The sequence below is a fragment of the Dama dama genome, chromosome 27, assembly GCF_033118175.1.
Source record: "Dama dama isolate Ldn47 chromosome 27, ASM3311817v1, whole genome shotgun sequence".
Taxonomy (NCBI): Eukaryota; Metazoa; Chordata; class Mammalia; order Artiodactyla; family Cervidae; genus Dama; species Dama dama.
Window position 1 is genome coordinate 29951961 of NC_083707.1, and position 19197 is coordinate 29971157.

Sequence of the window (19197 nt, forward strand, 5' to 3'; positions counted from 1 at the left end):
GTTTACATCCCACTCTGACTTGTCCCTACTCTGCATACCTGCCTCCCCTCCTCCCATGTCACCTTGTCCATCCCTCAGAGAAGGAGCTTTTTCTGAGTGCCTTCACTCAGTAGCTTAGCTGAAGCCCTTGGTAAGGAGTTGTTTAGGGGAGGGTAGTCTAGGGAGAAGGCAGTGGCAACCCACTCCAGTACTCTTTCCTGGAAAATCCCATGGAGGGAGCAGCCTGGTAGGCTGCAGTCCATGGGGTCGCTAAGAGTCGGACACGACTGAGCAACTTCACTTTCACTTTTCACTTTCATGCATTGGAGAAGGAAATGGCAACCCACTCCAGTGTTCTTGCCTGGAGAATCCCAGGGACGGGGGAGCCTGCTGGGCTTCCGTCTATGGTGTCGCACAGAGTTGGACATGACTGAAGCGACTTAGCAGCAACAGCAGTCTAGAATGAAGGCATCTCAACAGAGTTCAGTTTTTTTTTTTTTTAATTTTAAAATATTTTTTAGATTATTTTTATGTGGACCATTTTTTAAGTCTTTAGTGAATTCGTTACAGTGTTGCTTCTGCTTGATATTTTGGGTTTTTTGGGCCCTGAGGCAAGTGGGATATTAGGTCTCCGACCAGGAATTGAACCCGCACCCCCTTCATTGAAAGACAGTCTTAAGTACTGGACCATGAGGGAAGTCCCTAGTGTTCGGTTTTAGACCGACATTTTGAAATCAGACACACCTAGTTTTGATGCTCATGTCAATAGGATAGCAGCTGTGTGACCTTGTACATACCTTTCCAAGTCTGTTTCTTTATCTCAAATTATGATAATGAGAAGACACTTATAGGAGGCTGGTGTAGCGCCTGGTACAGAGTGGGTTGAATATCAGTGACCCTTCCCCTTTTGACCCCTCTGTTGTTTTAATCATTCCTCATATTCCTGCCCCTTGTCCCTCATCCATCCCAACCTTGTAGCTGGGACAAGAGCTAGGCTTTGGAGTCTATAATCTGTTTGAAGTCCTAGCATATCTCTGTGTCTTATTAGATCTGGAGCCTTTGACATATGACTTGAGTGATTTAGACTCAGTTTCCTCAATTCTTAAAAGAGGATAGTAAAACACAGTGTCACACAATGTTGTTCAGAGCATGAATGAGCGAACATATGTAAAGGATCTTGAGCATTGCCAGAGCATGGTAAATATTCAAGTGTTGAATGAATCAAAACCACTATAGAGATACTGTAAACAGTTTTGAGCTGGTTTTAGACAGATGAAGCCTGAACTAAAAAGAGTACCATAAAATCTGTACTTTCTGTAAATATCAACAGTGAATTAGATAATTTTGGTTAAGCTGGGGATGTGATGTTTCTTATTACCAGAATTTAGAGGTTTGAAAGCTATAAAGTATTTGCCCAAACCTAAAATTTTGATTCATTTCTACATTATACTTAGTGTCTTTGGACATTCTTGTTCAGCTGGCTGATGCTAAAGCTCAAAATAGTTAAGGGCCTAACCAGTGCCCAGAGCATCCTTCTTCCCAAGTTCTTCTCTGCCTCACAAAGTGGACAGGCTGTATTTCAAAGACATACCCCCAGGACTGCTCTGGAAGAGAATACACACTCCCTCATATGTCTGAGCCAGAGGTTGGCAAACTTTTTCTGTAAAGGGCTGAATAGTAAGCCTTCGGGCCCCATGTATAGTCTCAGTAGGATATTCTTCTTGTCCGTTGTTACCACTGTTTTAAATAATCCTTTAAAAATGTCAAAGTCATTCTTTAAGAAAAAAGGCCACGGGTCAGACTGGTCCCACCGATAATAGTGTCAGACTCTAGGCACTGAGGGGGCTTTCCAGGTGGCGCTAGTGGTAAAGAACCTGCCCGCCAATGCAGGAGACACAGGAGATGTGGGTCAATCCCTGGGTTGGGAAGATCCCCTGGAGGAAGAAATGGTAACCTACTCCAGTATGCTTGCCTGAAAAATTCCATGGACAGAGGAGCCCGGCAGGCTGTAGTCCCCAGGGTTGCAAAGAGTCAAATACAACTGAGCATGCACACACTTCCTACAGATGTTTGAAGAGAAGAAAGAGTGAAGTGGCCTTGAAACCTTGATGAACTAAAGCTTTCCTTTAAGTAAAGGAAAATACACTTACAACAATTTTTTTTTTAATATTAAAGCAATATAATATTTTAGGGGAGGGAAAAGTTTTCTCAACCCTCTGAGTATCCCTGGCTGGGTCTGAAAATTAAACCAACAAAGACAGATTAATAGGAGAAGAACAGACACATTTGATGGAACTTTTACCTCCATGTGGGAATCTCCACAAGAGAATGCAGGCCCTGGAAGAAGTGACCAGAGCTGGGAGTGTTTATACCCTGTAGAGGAAGAAACAGTAACTTTGTAGAGAATTGATAAGACAAAGGTCTTGGGCCTAGATAGTAAATGGTAAAGAAGTAACTAGGAAGATAAGGGTTAGTTTGAGAAAGTTTGCTGTTTGAAAAATGTTAATGTCATTTGCAGCAACATGGACTGTCATATTGAGTGAAGTAAGTCGGAGAAAGACAAATATCATTATGATATCGCTTATATGTGGAACATTAAAAAAGAGCACAAATGAACTTATCAATAAGACAGATATAGAGTTACTAATGTAGAAAACAAACCTGTTACTCTCAGGGAGTAAGCAGGGTGAAATAAATTGGGAGATTGGAGTTGACATATACACACTACTATATATAAAATAGATAACTAATAAGGACCTACTCTATAGCATAGGGGAGTCTGCTCAATACTCTCTAATGATCCAAGTGAGAAAATAATCTAAAAAAGAGTGGATATATGTACATGTATAACTGATTCACTTTGCCGTTCAGCGGAAACCAATACAACATTGTAAATCAACTATACTCCAATAAAATTTTTTTTAAAAAGTAATAGCACTTTATTATAACCAAATACACCCAAATATGACTGTTACATTGTGGAATTATAGATGAGATCACTTTCTCTTTATACTTTTTACTTTTCTGAGTTTTATATCATAAACAGATAATTTTACTATCATAAAAAAAGGAAGTTTCTTTGTACAGAGTTCTCAGTCCCAAATGCTATTCTCTGGTGGTAAGGAGGGTTTCTCTCCTCCTGGTTTAAGGAGAGGGGGGCCTTTCACATCAGAATTTTGTGACCTGTTTCAGAGAAGAAGGGTGAGATGGGGAGAGTCAGAGTGACTTTCTTGTTTTGGCTGTTTTTCAAAAGAGTGCTTGAGCTTCAGATATTTAATATGCCACATTGCCATATCTGAGGGCAGCCTGTTCTGAACCCCATCAACATTTAATGAGCACTTTTGCTTCTGTGGTACTACCGTATTTTCTAGTCGATTTTTTTAGTCATTTTGTAGTGGGACCTCCTCTCACTGCTGTTTCCTATTGGAAGCTGATGAGGAACATAGGAAAGCAGATGGCGCACAGACTGTCGAAATGAAAAACACAGAAGAAAGAGCTGCGTGAAAGCAATATTTAATCATAACATGAAAAGCTCGTAGTGGCAACTTTTCCATTATGTTAAACTTCATTCACTTCTGTGCATTCTGGGTATGCATTTAGAAACAGAGGCTGTAAGTTCCCGTCCCCTTGCCCATCTCCCATGGGGTTTTGCCTTTGTCTCTTGCAGGACTACGATCTGAGCCAGCTCCAGCAGCCTGATACGGTGGAGCCGGATGCCATCAAGCCAGTTGGAATCCGACGGTTGGATGAGAGGCCCATCCATGCAGAGCCCCAGTACCCGGTTCGATCTGCAGCCCCGCACCCGGGGGACATCGGGGACTTCATTAATGAGGTGCCGAGAGGGACTCTCTTTCTCTATAAGGGTGTTTATTGGATGCTAACAGTACTATTGAGACTTCCTGGGTGGCTCAGTGGTAAAGAATTCACCTACCAGTGCAGGAGATACAGGTTCGGTCCCTGGATCGGGAAGATTCCCCTGGAGGAGGAAATGGCAACCCACTCCAGTGTCCTTGCCTGGAAAATCCCATGGACAGAAGAGACTGGTGGGCTACAGTCCATGGGATCTCAAAGAATTGGACACAACTGCGCAACTAAACAACAGAAGTACTATAGAGACCACAATTTGATGAGAATATAGCTATGTAGTTCATTAAAATACAGCTTTTTTTTAATGTTATTTTTGTGCAAAAGCCAATGTGACTTCAGTAACAGAGAACAGATGAGATGGCTCTGATCAGCCCAAAAGAGATCTGTCGAGTACTATTCTGTATTTGTAAATCACAGCCTTATATGTTACCAGCATTAGTCACATTCTCTCCCAAGGATTTTTCCCACGATTACAAGTAATCAATAGGCCAAAGATATTATGCTTTGTGTTTAAGTCGCTCAGTTGTGTCTGACTCTGTGACTCCATGGACTGTAGGCCGCCAGGCTCCTCAGTCCCTGGGGATTCTCCAGTCAAGAATACTGGAGTGAGTTGCTATGCCCTCCTCCAGGGGATCTTCCAAACCCAGTGATCGAACCCAAGTCTCTCACGTTGCTGGCGGATTCTTTACCAACTGAGCCACCAGGGAGACTCAAGAATACTGAGTGGGTAGCCTGTCCTTTCTCCAGCAGATCTTCCTGACTCAGGAATCGAACCAAGGTCTCCTGCATTGCAGGTGGATTCTTTACTAGCCGAGCTACCAGGAAAGCCCCAATGATATTATAGTGTATTCTGATTTCATTTATTAGCACTGATACATGCAATAATAGTTCGCTTTCATTTCCCTCACACTGTACCCTTTGAATCCCACAAATGAAGAGAATTCAGTGCCTACCCAGGTGACTCCATGGTAAAGAACCCACCTACCAAGTGAGGAGACATAAAAGACACAGATTTGATCCCTGGGTTGGGAAGAACCCATGGAGGAGGGCATGGCAACCCACTCCAGTATTCCTGCCTGGAGAATCCCACTGACAGAGGAGCCTGATGTGCTCTAGTTCCTAGGGCCACTAAGAGTCAGACACAGCTGATGCAACTTAGCACACATGCACCCAACGACTAGAGAGTTCCATCAAATAAGATTAGCAGGAAGCGCAGCTAAATTAAATATTATGTAAGTGATTTAAATACTTGTCTAGTTGAGGAGTTTTAAGAGCTTCTGCAAGAGGCAGGCTAATTCTCTGTTGAATGTAACAGATAATGATTTCCACTGTCAAAATTATTATGGCATTCTTTTATTTCATTACTGACCAAGAGTTCTGCTACATTTAATCCTGAAGTTTTGAAGTCAAATGATTTAATACTGCTTCTTTTGATCATGTCTACAGTTTTACTGCAATTCTTCTTTGGAATTTTTATTGTTAGTTTAAGAGAACGATACATATTGATATTGATTGTGAATATATGACAAGACTCATGTTCTCTGGCCGTGTCCTGGCATTCAGAAACAGCAAGGCCAGGATTGGTCTCAGTGCCTTTCACAGTGGAAAGCATCTGTTGTATATTATTGCCTTCAGCCCTGCGCTGATAAGATTCATTTCCTGAAAATGAAAGGGTTAGTCGCTCAGTCATGTCTGACTCTTTGCAACCCTGTGGACTGTAGCTCACCAGGTCCTCTGTCCTTGGGATTCTCCAGGCCAAAATACTGGAGTGGGTTGCCATTCCCTCCTCCAGGGGATCTTTCTAACTCAGGGATCAAATTCGGGTCTCCCACATTGCAGGCAGATTTTTTTTTTTACCATCTGAGCCACCAGGGAAGCCCCATTTCCTAGACTTCCTTGAAACAGTCATATATTACATCTACATAATCAATCTACCTTAGTTTTTAGATGCTCTTATAGTTTATAGGAAAAATTTTGAAACACAATTCGCTAATCTGTCTTTACAAATATTCATTACTATCTATTCCTAAAATACATGCTGCTTTTTGAACATATCTGTTCAATTCTGTTAAATAGTTAATAGGTTAATTTGTAGTAGACATGATTTAAAAGCTAACAGAAGGCAAAAACAGAGTGCATGTAACTCCTTTATGTATAAAAATATGCCCTGACTTTTCCAAACTATTTATACAGTAGGCTTGGTTAGGGGAATCGGCAGGAATATACATACACACACATAATATATAACTAAATATTTTTGAATATGTAAGCATGCCTGATGAGTTTACTTCTAATTTAGCTTTCATCCTTATTATTTATTCCTGTGGTTGTTGGATTTCAAGACACGGTGAATCTTCTAAATGTAGGTATAGGCACTGAACTTTCATAAAGCAAGAATTCTGGCTTCAGTGAAATTCAACAGATACTCACCTGAAGCTGTCCCTGAAGTATCGCTGTTCTGTGGGACTCGTCCATTCCATTGGGATGCTCCTCTTTTCTCAAGACAAAGTTCAAGCACTAAGGGTCATTTCTAAGGCTGTTTGTAATCTGTGTCCTGCCCTCCTTTCCATCCGTATTCCCTTCTTGTGCTGCGGCCCCGCCAAACTATTTGTAGCCCCTCAAAAGCATCAGAGGCTTAACTATAAATTAACTTTTCCGACTGAGCGGCTGAACAACAACAACTTTTACAACAGCAACAGCTTTTCCCAAGCCCTTCCTCCTTAGCTGTCAGGAGATACCCATTTAGCCTTCAGATGCAGCTCAAATATCCTCTTCTCTCTGAAGCTGTTCTGATACCTCTGTGATGGGTTATTATTAATACCAAGATGCTCCCTGGATCATAGCCCTCACATGGGGTGTAACCGTTGGTATTTCTCTCTACTGTGTTGAGTAGCCCCTAGATTCTGTTGTTGCAAGGAATTCAAGGACTGTGACAGGTGTGTGGGGCATGCCCTATTTATTTATTTATTTATTTATTTATTTTTGGCTGTGCTGGTTCTTCACTGCTGTGCAGGTTTTCTTGAGTTGCAGCAAGGAGGGGGCTACTCTCTAGTTGTGGAGCATGAACTGCTCATTTCAGTGGCTTCTCTTGTTGTGGAGCACGGGATCTAGGGTACTTGGGCTTCAGTAGTTGCAGCTCACAGGCTTAGTTGTCCCACAGCATGTAGAAATCTTCCCAGACCAAGGATTGAACCTGTGTCCCCTGCACTGGCCGGTGGATTCTTAGCCACTGAGCCCCCAGGGAAGTCCCTGTTTTTGAAAAAATATGACTGGACTTCCTTCAGTAAAGAGAGGGGAGAGTATTTAGGTAATAAGGTTCAGTGACCCAACCGTTCTAATGGCACAGTAGGAAGAGGTTCACAGTAGGAATTTCCATGTGGAAATCTGCTTTCCCAGGTACACAGTTCCAACAGTGGCTGGAGATTATAATGTGTGAATACCTAAATGAAAAAGTTTGTTCTGAACAACTGACTTTGCACGTCAGCTTCTGAAATACAGCCCATTCATAATTTGAAAATTGTCTGCCTTTGTTAGAAATGGCTCATTTGGCAGCCCTCTTGAGCTTGGTTTAGGATCATTCATTCAGCTGATAACTACCATATAGGTACTGTGTACATCCAGTGCCAGTGATGCATAGATGAGACAGTAGAGGGCGAGGCTCTCGGTGTGCGTTCCCCGAGGTGCTCCTCGCACGGTCTCTATACCAGGCAAGCATTCCAGTATCTGAAGTCTCCCCTTGCCAGGCACAGGATGCCCCCTTGGATCTGGTTCTTACCTCGGCAATCCAGCTTCATCTCAGGCCCCTCCCCCACCTGCATTCTACAGGCAGGCAACAGAGACCTCTACTTGTAGTTCCTTATCTCAGTTTGTAATTCCATGCCAGTGCCAGGCCCCACACAGTTTTTCCTGCTTGGAATGCCCTTTGCTCTTTTTCTAAGATATTAGTTCCTCTTTATCAGCCCATGAAGGGTCAGGCACGCAGAGTACGGATGGGCGCCATCAGCGGCATCCGCTTGTACCTACAACTCACCTCCCTCCATTACTCCTATCCAAGCATCCCTGCTCATCCCTCAGAGCCTTCAGGTGGTCCAGGGGGAAGGGTGCATCCCTGAGGGACCCTTGTGGGCAAGCTGGTTTGGTGAGTACACGAATGGACAAAAGGACCGCTTTTGGAAATCATCCCCCAAATGACTGCTAAATCCTCAAAACTGAACATGATTGTAAGACAGAGAAATATGGAGGAGAAAGGGGAACCCAGAGTCTATACCTAGAAATGCCCTACTTTTGGACACAGAAAGTCTAAAGCGTTTAAGGTATCACAGAAAACAACTACAAAGTGGGTCCAGGGATGTGACGATCAGTTCTGTGAGAAAGTTCAGTGGACTCAAACCGTTAAAAGACCTAAATCAGAGATAACATTCAAACTCACTATGTAGATTCTTCCATCTAACACACCCACTAAGACTTGTTTGGTATCTTTCTATAACTAGACTGATAAAAATAAATACAGGTAAAGTTTTGAGTTGAAGGCACCTAGAAAGAACTCAAGCACATTTTATAACTACATTTAAAATGCAAACAGATTTCTTTATCTCCAGGTTTTATTTGATTTAGCATAGTACTGAATGTTCCAAAGGAAGAAGAATATAGTGGAGATTATAATTGGAGTGTTTTTATAGATGTAAAGAATAGGTAAGCTCATGAGAACAGTTTCTACCTTGTTTATTTAAATAATGAATCTCATAAATGATAACATTTCTATACTGGTAGATAGCGTAAACCAAATCACACATTTTGAATTTCAAGCACAGAATTTCATTCTGTTTTGAAACTTTTAAATAAGATCTTTGGAGGGTGAAAAGTTGAAACTAAAAGTAATTTAATCTCAGGCCAACAGTAGATATTAGCATACCTCCAATAACTATATTAATCCCGTGTTTTTCTTTATCTCAGAAATAGAAAAACCAAACGCATATTTCTTTTAATCAAATCAGTTAAAAGACCAACTTTCAATTAATATTATTTAAAAATGTATGGAAGGTACTCCTGGAATAACTTGTTTATAATAACTACCAAAGTTTAAAATATTTGCCTTTTTTCTCCTAATAATTAAATTTAATATATTACTTTAAGCATATCTCTGTCCACTGTTACAAGAGTTAGGCGTTGAAGTTCAAATCCAAGTGCCTCATTTAACAGCTCTGTTACCTTGTATAAGGTTAGGGTCCTTAGATGTAATCACTTAGATTTCTAGTTTCTTTATTTATAAAATGGGGATAATAATAGACCCTCCTTTTAAGATTGCAGTGAGGATGAAATAATACAGTCCACATAAAGTGCTTAGTATAGTGACTGTAAAATCTCTTAATTACTATCAGTATCATATTATCATTACAAGTTACTATTCAGGAGTAAAAACTTCGTACTGCCCTTTAATTGTAAATAAAACAAGTAAAAAGCTCTAGTTCCAAAAAAAAAGTACTGAAGTAAAGTGAATTTTCCAGAAAAGGATGTAGTAATGTTGGCACTCATAAGTCACAGAATTTCACTGTCATGTGATCATGATATACTTTTATATTTGCAGATATTTTAAACCTAAATCCTGGCTTCTTCTGAAAGGTATAAATATAAACATGAGCAAGGTGCCAAAGTGAGCAAACTAAGCCCAGGACAACAGTACAAATTACCATCTAGAATAGCTGTTGGATGTCAGGCAGCGTGTGCAGCATCTGAAATGAGTACAGAACCACCTCAGCAGAAAGGGAGGTCATGATCCAGTATAACCAAAGTATGGCGATAGAGATAAAGAGGACCAGGGAGACCACAGGAACTATTCTCAGTCACGGTTTGGGGAAGAATTCCAGGAAACAGAAGTGACATTTTTAATGGCCTTTAAACAGATGGATAGATGGATGGAAATTAATCAAATGAAAAAAATATGACATAGGACATTTTAAACAAAAGGAATCACATTTCAGCTAGCAGGAAATGAATATGTAAATAACATGGAGATACTCTAAAAATAAGATGTTTTTAGGTTTGAGGGGATTTTGCTGAATAATTTAGTGAATACTTCAGCTATGGATGCTGGAATTGAGAAGAGGTGCAAGGGAAAGGTGAAATGAATGCTCCTTGAAGGGTTTTGACTATATCCTGTAGGTTACCCTAACATCCGGCTTCAGGCATTTAAGTAATGCCTCCTAGTCTTTTCCATGTCTACAAAGAGCTTTTATGATGTATTTAAATTTTTTTTCAATTTTAACTTCTTTTAAATAAAAATTGTTTTAAAATGCCTGTGTACCATTTAAAAATCATCTTGCATACCCCCAGGGGGACTCCTCCCTTATTTTGGAAGCATTGCTACAGGGGATAGCAGTCAGAAAGTTTTACTTGGGGTTGGGGGTGTGACATCAAAAAATCTAATAGTGTCTGAGAGAGGAACCAATAGTAGTTGGCAAGATAGAAGCAGGTAGAGTCCTGGGGACATGGAAACCTGCTAGAGAGACTTTTGCCATGGTCCAGGCAGGATGTTCCCTGGAGGTCTTCCCTGGTGGGGCAGACAGTAAAGAATCTGCCTGCAGTGCAGGAGATCCGGGTTCCATCCCTGGGTTGGCAAGATCCCCTGCAGAAGGAAATGGCAACCCACTTCAGTATTCTTGGCTGGAGAATTCCATGGACGGAGGAGCCTGGTGGGCTATAGTCCATGGAGTCAGAAAAAGTTGGACACAATTGAGCAACTAATACTTTGAGGCAGGATGTAATGATGACCTGAACTGAGTTAGTAGATTTGAGACAATAGGGGACTGACTGTTAGAGACTGACTCTTGGGTTTTATATCCTTCATGTGTTCTTTCACACAAGAATGTGGGTGTTTATGGTCCCTGTAAAGCGTGTCTCCACCGTAAAACATGGGATCAGAAGTCTATAAATACAAGGTCACCAGGAATTCAGCCAGAGCTGCAGCTTTGATATGACAGAGGCAGCTGACTGCAGAAACTAGTTCAGATTTATCCAAAGTTCAAGATCTGTCTCTCCAGGAAAGGTGAGACAAACACATCCTCTTACAGATGTAGTCAGACCCAGTAGGGAGAGAGGAACACATATAGATTTTTGTAAATTTGGCAAAAGTGTGTCAGACATCATGTGAAATGGTGTCCACACCAACAAATAAAGGAATCCCAGAGACTTCCCTGGTGGTACAGTAGATAAGAATCCGCCTGCCAATGCAAGGGACTTGGGTTTCATTCCTGCCCCTGAAAGATTCTATGTCCTGTGGAGCAACTAAGCCTGTGTGTCACGGCTACTGAGCCCAAGCACCCTAGAGCCTGTGCTCTGCAACAAGAGAAGCTACCACAACGAGAAGCCTGTGCCCTGCAATGAAGAGTAGCCCCTACTCAGCACAACTAGAGAAAACCAGCTCAGCAACGAAGACCCACAACAGCCAAAAATAAATTTTAAAAAGAAGGAATTCCATAAGGAAAAATCAGAGCTTCTGTGCCCCCACTACTCCGGATTTATCTGTGTGTTCACTTTGGTTGCCTGCCTGTCATGATCAGTTTCTAAAGACTTGACTATGATCTTTTTAGAATTACCAAAATAGTACCCGGAATTTATATAATGCCTTACCCAGAAAAGTCATATTTTATTCTTGGATAAAAATCGGTGCTCTCCAAGTGGCAGGGACTTAAAGTACTTAACCTTCAGCCCAGAAAGATGGCTCGCCTAAGAATTCTTGAAAAGTTCAGTGGGATTTGCCCTTTTGTAATCAGAAGAACCTGAGACAGCGTTTGATGTTTTGGCTAGCAGTGACCTCTCATGGGTTTTATAGCCTTAACCTCTTTTTTTTTAATGTAGAAATAAAACATAGATTCAGCAACTATCAGAATGATCAGAAAGCCATAGTAGGAGTTAAAATTTTTTAAGAAATATTTTTGATGAATCTAAAGACTGTCATAGATAGTGAAGTAAGTCAGAAAGAGAAAAATAAATCCCATGCATTAATGTATGTATGTGAAATCTAGAAAAGTTATGAACCTATTTGCAAAGCAGAAAATAGAGACACAGACATAGGGAACAAACACAGATAGCAAGTGGGAAATGGGGTGGGGTGGATTGGGAGTTTAGGATTGACATATATACACTGCTGTGCTGTGCTCCGTCATGTCGGACTCTTTTCAACCCCATGGACTGTAGCCTGCCAAGCTCCTCTGTTCATGGAATTTTCCAGGCAGGTATACTGGAGTGGGTTGCCACTTCCTACTTAAAGGGATCTTCCTGACCCAGGGATCGAACCTGCGTCTCTTGCATTGGCAGGCAGCTTCTTTACTGCTAGTGCCACCTTCATAAGCATAAAATAGATAACTAATGAGAATTGACTATATAGCACAGGGAACTCTAGTTAGTGTTCCGTGGTGATCTCGATGAGAAGAAAATCTAAAACAGAGGGGATATATGTATCCTTAGAGCTGATTCACTTTTCTGTATAGCAGAAAATAATACAACATTGTAGAGCTCCGATAGAAAAAAAGGGGGAAATACTTTTGAGACTCTTGATAGTGAGTATAGGACTAGATTATTACCAATGTTATATCTGTTTTGATATAACAAATTAAAGAGCTTCTTGATGAAAGTGAAAGAGGAGAGTGAAAAAGTTGGCTTAAAACTCAACATTAAGTGGGAATGCAAACTAGTACAGCCGCTATGGAAAACAGTGTGGAGATTTCTTAAAAAACTGGAAATAGAACTGCCATATGACCCAGCAATCCCACTTCTGGGCATACACACCCAGGAAACCAGATCTGAAAGAGACACGTGCACCCCAATGTTCATCGCAGCACTGTTTATAATAGCCAGGACATGGAAGCAACCTAGATGCCCATCAGCAGATGAATGGATAAGGAAGCTGTGGTACACATACACCATGGAATATTACTCAGCCATTAAAAAGAATTCATTTGAACCAGTCCTAATGAGATGGATGAAGCTGGAGCCCATTATACAGAGTGAAGTAAGCCAGAAAGATAAAGAACATTACAGCATACTAACACATATATATGGAATTTAGAAAGGTGATAACGATAACCCTATATGCAAAACAGAAAAAGAGACACAGAAATACAGAACAGACTTTTGAACTTTGTGGGAGAATGTGAGGGTGGGATATTTCAAAAGAACAGCATGTATACTATCTATGGTGAAACAGATCACCAGCCCAGGTGGGATGCATGAGACAAGTGCTCCGGCCTGGTGCACTGGGAAGACCCAGAGGAATCGGGTGGAGAGGGAGGTGGGAGGGGGGATCGGGATTGGGAATACATGTAAATCCATGGCTGATTCATATCAATGTATGACAAAACCCACTGGAAAAAATAATAATAATAATAATAAAAAAAAAAGAGTTAAAAAAAAAAAGAAAACTTAAGATCATGGCATCTGGTCCCATCATTTCATGGCAAATAGATGGGGAAACAATGGAAACAGTGGCAGACTTTATTTTGGGGGTGTCTAAAATTACTACAGATGGTGACTGCAGCCATGAAATTAAAAGATGCTTGCTCCTTGGATGAAAAGCTATGACCAACCAACTATAAAGCATATTAAAAAATAGAGACATTACTTTGCCACAAAGGTCCATCTAGTCAAAGCTATGGTTTTTGCAGTAGTCATGTATCAATGGAGGATTGAACCGTAAAGAAAGCTGAGCACTAAAGAACTGATGCTTTTGAACTGTGGTGTTGGAAAAGACTTTTGAGAGTCCCTTGGACTGCAAGGAGATCAAACCAGTCAATCCTAAAGGAAATCAACCCTCAATATGTGTTGGAAGGACTGATGCTGAAGCTGAAACTCCAGTACTTTGGCCACCTGATGAGAAGAGCTGACTCACTGGAGAAAACCCTGATGCTGGGAAAGCTTGAGGGCAGGAGGGTAAGGGTTACGACAGAGGATGAGATGGTTGGATGGCATCACCGACTCTATGGACATGAGTTTGAGCAATCTCTGGGAGCTGGTGATGAATAGGGAAGCCTGGCGTGCTGCAGTCCATGGGATTGCAAAGAGTTGGACACGACTGAGGAACTGAACTGAACTGAACTGATATCTGTTTTGAGGATGTCAATTAGGTGGTGTTGACATTTGATGAAAGTCTCAGGCCGTTTAATACCCCAGTGAAAACCAGGCAGCTTCCAGTAATTATTCTAAGTCACAGGAAACACAGGTCATGGCTTTCATCTCCCAGAATACAGGCACACGTGATACCACACCACTGTTGCTTTCCAGTTCATCTTAGTCTTCACCTTTCTGTATTTCCAGTTTTGTGCTGATACCATGATCCACATGTCTTCTGTATTCTAGGATCCAGGCAGAAGGAAAACTCGCCTCTGGGGCAGGCCCTTCTCCTGGCAGGCAGAGGAGAAAGATGAGGGGGTTGATGGAGCGTTAGACTCTTCTGGTCTCCACGCTTCTGTTTCCATTAATTGGCCAGTGTCAGTCGGGTGGCCGAGCCTGACCATGGGTTGGGGAAGTCAGCTGGCTCCAGGGTGGTCCTTGTGGTGCTATAAGCATGTGATCCACCCATGGGGAGAGGATGGTGAATCACTGAGGACAGTAACACAATATGCCACAAAAAGAGATCAGGAATTTTGAGAAATTGGAGTTTGCCCATCTCAGGCTTAACAGACTTGTCCTTTAGCTTATTCTATAAATACAGTCAAGAAAATCCTATCTAAAATTATTTTTGTGTTATATATGGATGTAGTTTGAGGGAGACTTGCTTTATTTTACTTTACAAAGGCATGTCTGGGTTATAGTGTACTTGAGAAGATGAAAAGCGGTATTTAATTAAAGGTTAGGATTGTTGGGGAGACAGACTCGGGCATGAGGAAGTGGTAGTGTGTACTTTTTTCCAAGGTTTTTGGTTGAAGTCGAGCAACTGCCATTTTGTTTCTTAAAACCTTTGTTGTTTTTGTTTAATCTCTACGTCTTGTCCAACTCTGCAACCCCATGGACTGCAGCATGCCAGGCTCCCCTCTCCTTCACCATCTCCCGGAGTTTGCTCGTTTCCTGTCCGTTGAGTTGGTGATACTATCTAACCGTCTCAATCTCTGCTGTCCCCTTCTCCTTTTGCCTTCGCTCATTCCCTTAAAACATGTCTCCACATTTCTTTTTTCAAATTCCAAAGTAAGAATTTTTTTTATCTAAACTTAAAATTTTTTTTTTTTTAATTCACTAATATTCCTGAGCTGAAACAAGTGCCAGATACTGTGGGGAGATACCCTTGGGTCACCTTTATTTTATTTGGGCTTCATAATGATTGTATTACTGTGATTACAGTTGAAGATTAGAAAATGGGGCTGGTGGAATTCAGCCAAGGTCCCGAAACTCGTACTGTGCAGAGCTGAGGTATCACCCCAGTGTCTGACCTCTTTAACACTACACATACTGACCGTAATTTTTGTGCTCTTTTTCCTCTTCCTCCATTGTACTGATTTAAAAAAAAAAAAAAAAACATGTATTGGAACATGTGGATTGGAAGGATTGATCTAAAGATGGACGGTTCATCACATCTTGGACAAAAGGAGCCACAATGAGCCCACCAAAATTTTAAAAAGCAAAGTTGTGGGGAGAGAGAGTGACTGTTTGGAGACTAACCATGGTTTATCTTGGACTGCTAGAATGGAAGTGGGAAAAAATTAAATAAATACTTAGTATGTGGCAAATAGACATACATTAAATTCTTAAAGTTTTGTCAAGAAATTATGAAATAGCTGCAGATACATGAGTTATATATAAAAAACATCTTTGTACAAGAGTTAAGTTTATTGATAATCATTTCACTGGTTCTTATTTTTTCAATTATTTTTAAAAGCCCTGTGTGTGTGTGTGTGTGTGTGTGTGTGTGTGTAATTTTAGATTGTTAGGATCCACTTCCCCAATATTTATTCTGTGTATTGATATTGGATCATGACTTTTCTAGAGTCTGTGGATGGTAGAAGTCACTCTGTTCTTTATTAACTTACTGACTAACTTTGCTTTTGTTATAATCACATCTGGCCTGTCTTTATTCTTCCTCTGATGCCCTTCCAAGTTTATGTCAGATAGAATGCCACTTCTTCCTTGAACACCCAGCTCTCTGAGCCAATCAGTGTTTGTTTTTAGCATCCTGATGATTTTTGCCTAAATTTCATAGCTTTGTTACTTATTTATCATTTGTGTCATACTATAGTAATGCCTGTTACTAGGTTGTAAATTATAGAGGGCAGGGACGCTATGGCACTCATTTCTATTTCTGTTTTTGCCCTGCATGTAATTCCTGCTAAGCCAGTTCGTTGTCAAAATCTTATGACTCTGACTCTACATAGATCAGGGTCCGCATATCACATGAGTTCATCACCTTCCAGATTGTTTCATATAACTCACTCCACGAGTGATAATTCAAAACTAGTCTTGTCCAATGCATTGTTATACTGATGCATTACCAAACTTCATTTAAGATCCTCCCTTTCTAGGTTCAGGCCGTTGGTGGTTCATTTCTGTCACCTGTGAACTGCCTTCTCCAGTTAACCCCGTCCCATGGTATGTCTCAGCCTCACTAGCCTCACTGAGCTAGATTCCTTACAGTTCTTTCTTTGCAGAGGAAACACATCCGTTGATTTTTGTCTAACTTTCAAACATAGTGATAACCCCAGTTTCTCTGGGTTGCACACATGGTGGTCTGCAGGTTGAAACTTACAAACAGGTGTTTGATGCCACAGGACCGCTAGCGTCTGCTTGTGGATTCGCTCACTGTAACCCTCTTTTCATCCTTTCCTTGTCTTCCCAACTGCAGGGCCTTAAAGCTGCTGACAACGATCCCACCGCTCCACCCTACGACTCCCTCTTAGTCTTTGACTATGAAGGCAGTGGTTCCACGGCTGGGTCCTTGAGCTCCCTTAATTCCTCCAGTAGTGGAGGTGAGCAGGACTATGACTATCTGAACGACTGGGGGCCCCGCTTCAAGAAACTCGCTGACATGTACGGTGGAGGTGACGACTGAACTTCAGGGTGAACTTGGTTTTTGGACAAGTACAAACAATTGCAACTGATATTCCCAAAAAGCATTCAGAAGCTAGGCTTTAACTTTGTAGTCTACTAGCACAGTGCTTGCTGGAGGCTTTGGCAGAGGCTGCAAACCAATTTGGGCTCAGAGGGAATATCGGTGATCCAATACTGTTTGGAAAAATACTGAGCTCAGTCACACTTGAATTTTACAGTACAGAAGCACTGGGATTTTATGTGCCTTTTTGTACCTTTTTCAGATTGGAATTAGTTTTATGTTTAAGGCTTTAATGGTACTGATTTCTGAAATGATAAGTAAAAGACAAAATATTTTGTGGTGGGAGCAGTAAGTTAAACCATGATATGCTTCGACACGCTTTTGTTACATCGCATTTGCTTTTATTAAAAATATGGAATTAAACAGACAAACCACTCATGGAGCAATTTTATTATCTTGGGGGCTGAGACCATGAGATTGGAAAATGTACATTACTTCTAGTTTTAGACTTTAGTTTCTTGTTTTGTTTTTTTTTTCCACTAAAATCTTAAAACTTACGCAGCTGGTTGCAAATAAAGGGAGTTTTCATATCACCAATTTGTAGCAAAATTGAATTTTTTCATAAACTAGAATGTTAGACACATTTTGGTCTTAATCCATGTACACTTTTTTATTTACTGTATTTTTTCCACTTCACTGTAAAAATGGTATGTGTACATAATGTTTTATTGGCATAGTCTATGGAGAAGTGCAGAAACTTCAGAACATGTGTATGTATTATTTGGAATATGGATTCAGGTTTTTTGCATGTTTATATCTTTCGTTATGGATAAAGTATTTACAAAACAAAGTGACATTTGATTCAATTGTTGAGCTGTAGTTAGGATACTCAATTTTTAATTTTTTAATTTTTTTTTTATTTTTTATTTTCTTTTTTGTTTGGGGAGGGAGAAAAGTTCTTAGCACAAATGTTTTACATAATTTGTACCAAAAAAAGAAAAAAAAAAGGAAAGACAAGAAATGAAAGGGGTGGCCTGACACTGGTGACACTACTGCAGTGTGTGTTTTTAAAAAAAAAATGAAAAAAAAAAAGCTTTTAAACTGGAGAGACTTCTGACAACAGCTTTGCCTCTGTATTGTGTACCAGAATATAAATGATACACCTCTGACCCCAGCGTTCTGAATAAAATGCTAATTTTGGATCTGGTGACTGGTTTGAACTTTTTCTTTTCTACTTGAGATGCTTTGAGTGTTTCAAAAATTCCAGGTCCTGGAGTTGCATTGAGAACTGCAGTACAAAAGTATGAATTGGTTCTTGCCCTGTTCACCATCAAAAAGCCCTTAGCGTGGCAGCCAGCCGTGTCCGGTGAGCAATGGAGAAAAATCTGTGGATCTTCTGATCATAGAAGGAAAGCATCAAGCCACCCAGGAATCGACTACACTGAAGGTGGTATATGCAAATCACATCAGTGAATTTTGTGTAATTCTTAACATCATTTGTGCTTTTATTCCCTTCCGCTCCTGTCTGTGGTTACGCTGACTCTAACAGGCTTTTCCCACTAGAGCAGGGGTCCCCAACCTCCGGCCACAGACCTGTATCTGTATTTACAGCCACTCCCCATCACTGGCATCACTGTCTGAACTCCCTGCCTCCTGTCAGATTAGCAGTAGCATCATAGATATTATGTGTGTGAATCATCCCGAAACTATCTCATCCCATTCCCTGGAAAAATTGTCTTTCACAGAATCAGTCCCTGGTGTCAGAAAGGTTGGGGACCGCTGCACTAGAGCACCCACAGCAGGACAACCTCGCTAAAAAGTGATAGACTTGGCCCTGGAAAGTGCAGTGGATGCTGGGAACTCCCAGGCAATCCACTGAAGCCATTGTTTGACGTATCCGGTGAAATACATGTGGCCTTGACTTCTGTTCATTAACTGGACCAATTCTTTCCCTAACTTTCTTAAAGAGGTACAATGGACAAATAATATTTTGTATATTGAAGCATACGATGTGATGACTTGGTGTATGTAGACATTATGAAAGATTTCCACAGTCGTGTCACTCACCACATACATCACCTCACATAGTTACACTTTGTGTGTGTTTGTATGTGTATGTGGTGAGAACACTTAAAATCTACTCAACAAAATTCAAGCACTCAGTACAGCATTAGCTGATGTGGTCACAGAGGACAGAAAAGCAAAATCACCTTATTCAGTTTCATAAAATTGTTCAGTGCACACTACGGTTCATAAATGAATTTTAAGAATCTCGAAAAATCCTCACTGCTTTTTCCTATATTCCTTATGATCATTATCGC

The 19197-nt window shown here is 40.8% G+C and overlaps 1 protein-coding gene across 3 annotated transcripts in view; it reads left to right on the forward strand.

Annotated features, from left to right (window-relative positions):
- CDH2 (cadherin 2) overlaps positions 1 to 18078 on the forward strand; it is a 253176-nt gene extending 235098 nt beyond the window's left edge. For all 3 annotated transcript variants that reach the window (XM_061130793.1, XM_061130794.1, XM_061130795.1), the window contains 2 exons: positions 3647 to 3811; positions 16670 to 18078. In XM_061130793.1, coding sequence (XP_060986776.1) covers positions 3647 to 3811; positions 16670 to 16876 — 372 coding nt within the window. In that variant the 3' untranslated portion in view covers positions 16877 to 18078. The remainder of the gene's footprint in view (positions 1 to 3646; positions 3812 to 16669) is intronic.
- Positions 18079 to 19197: the final 1119 nt, after the last annotated feature.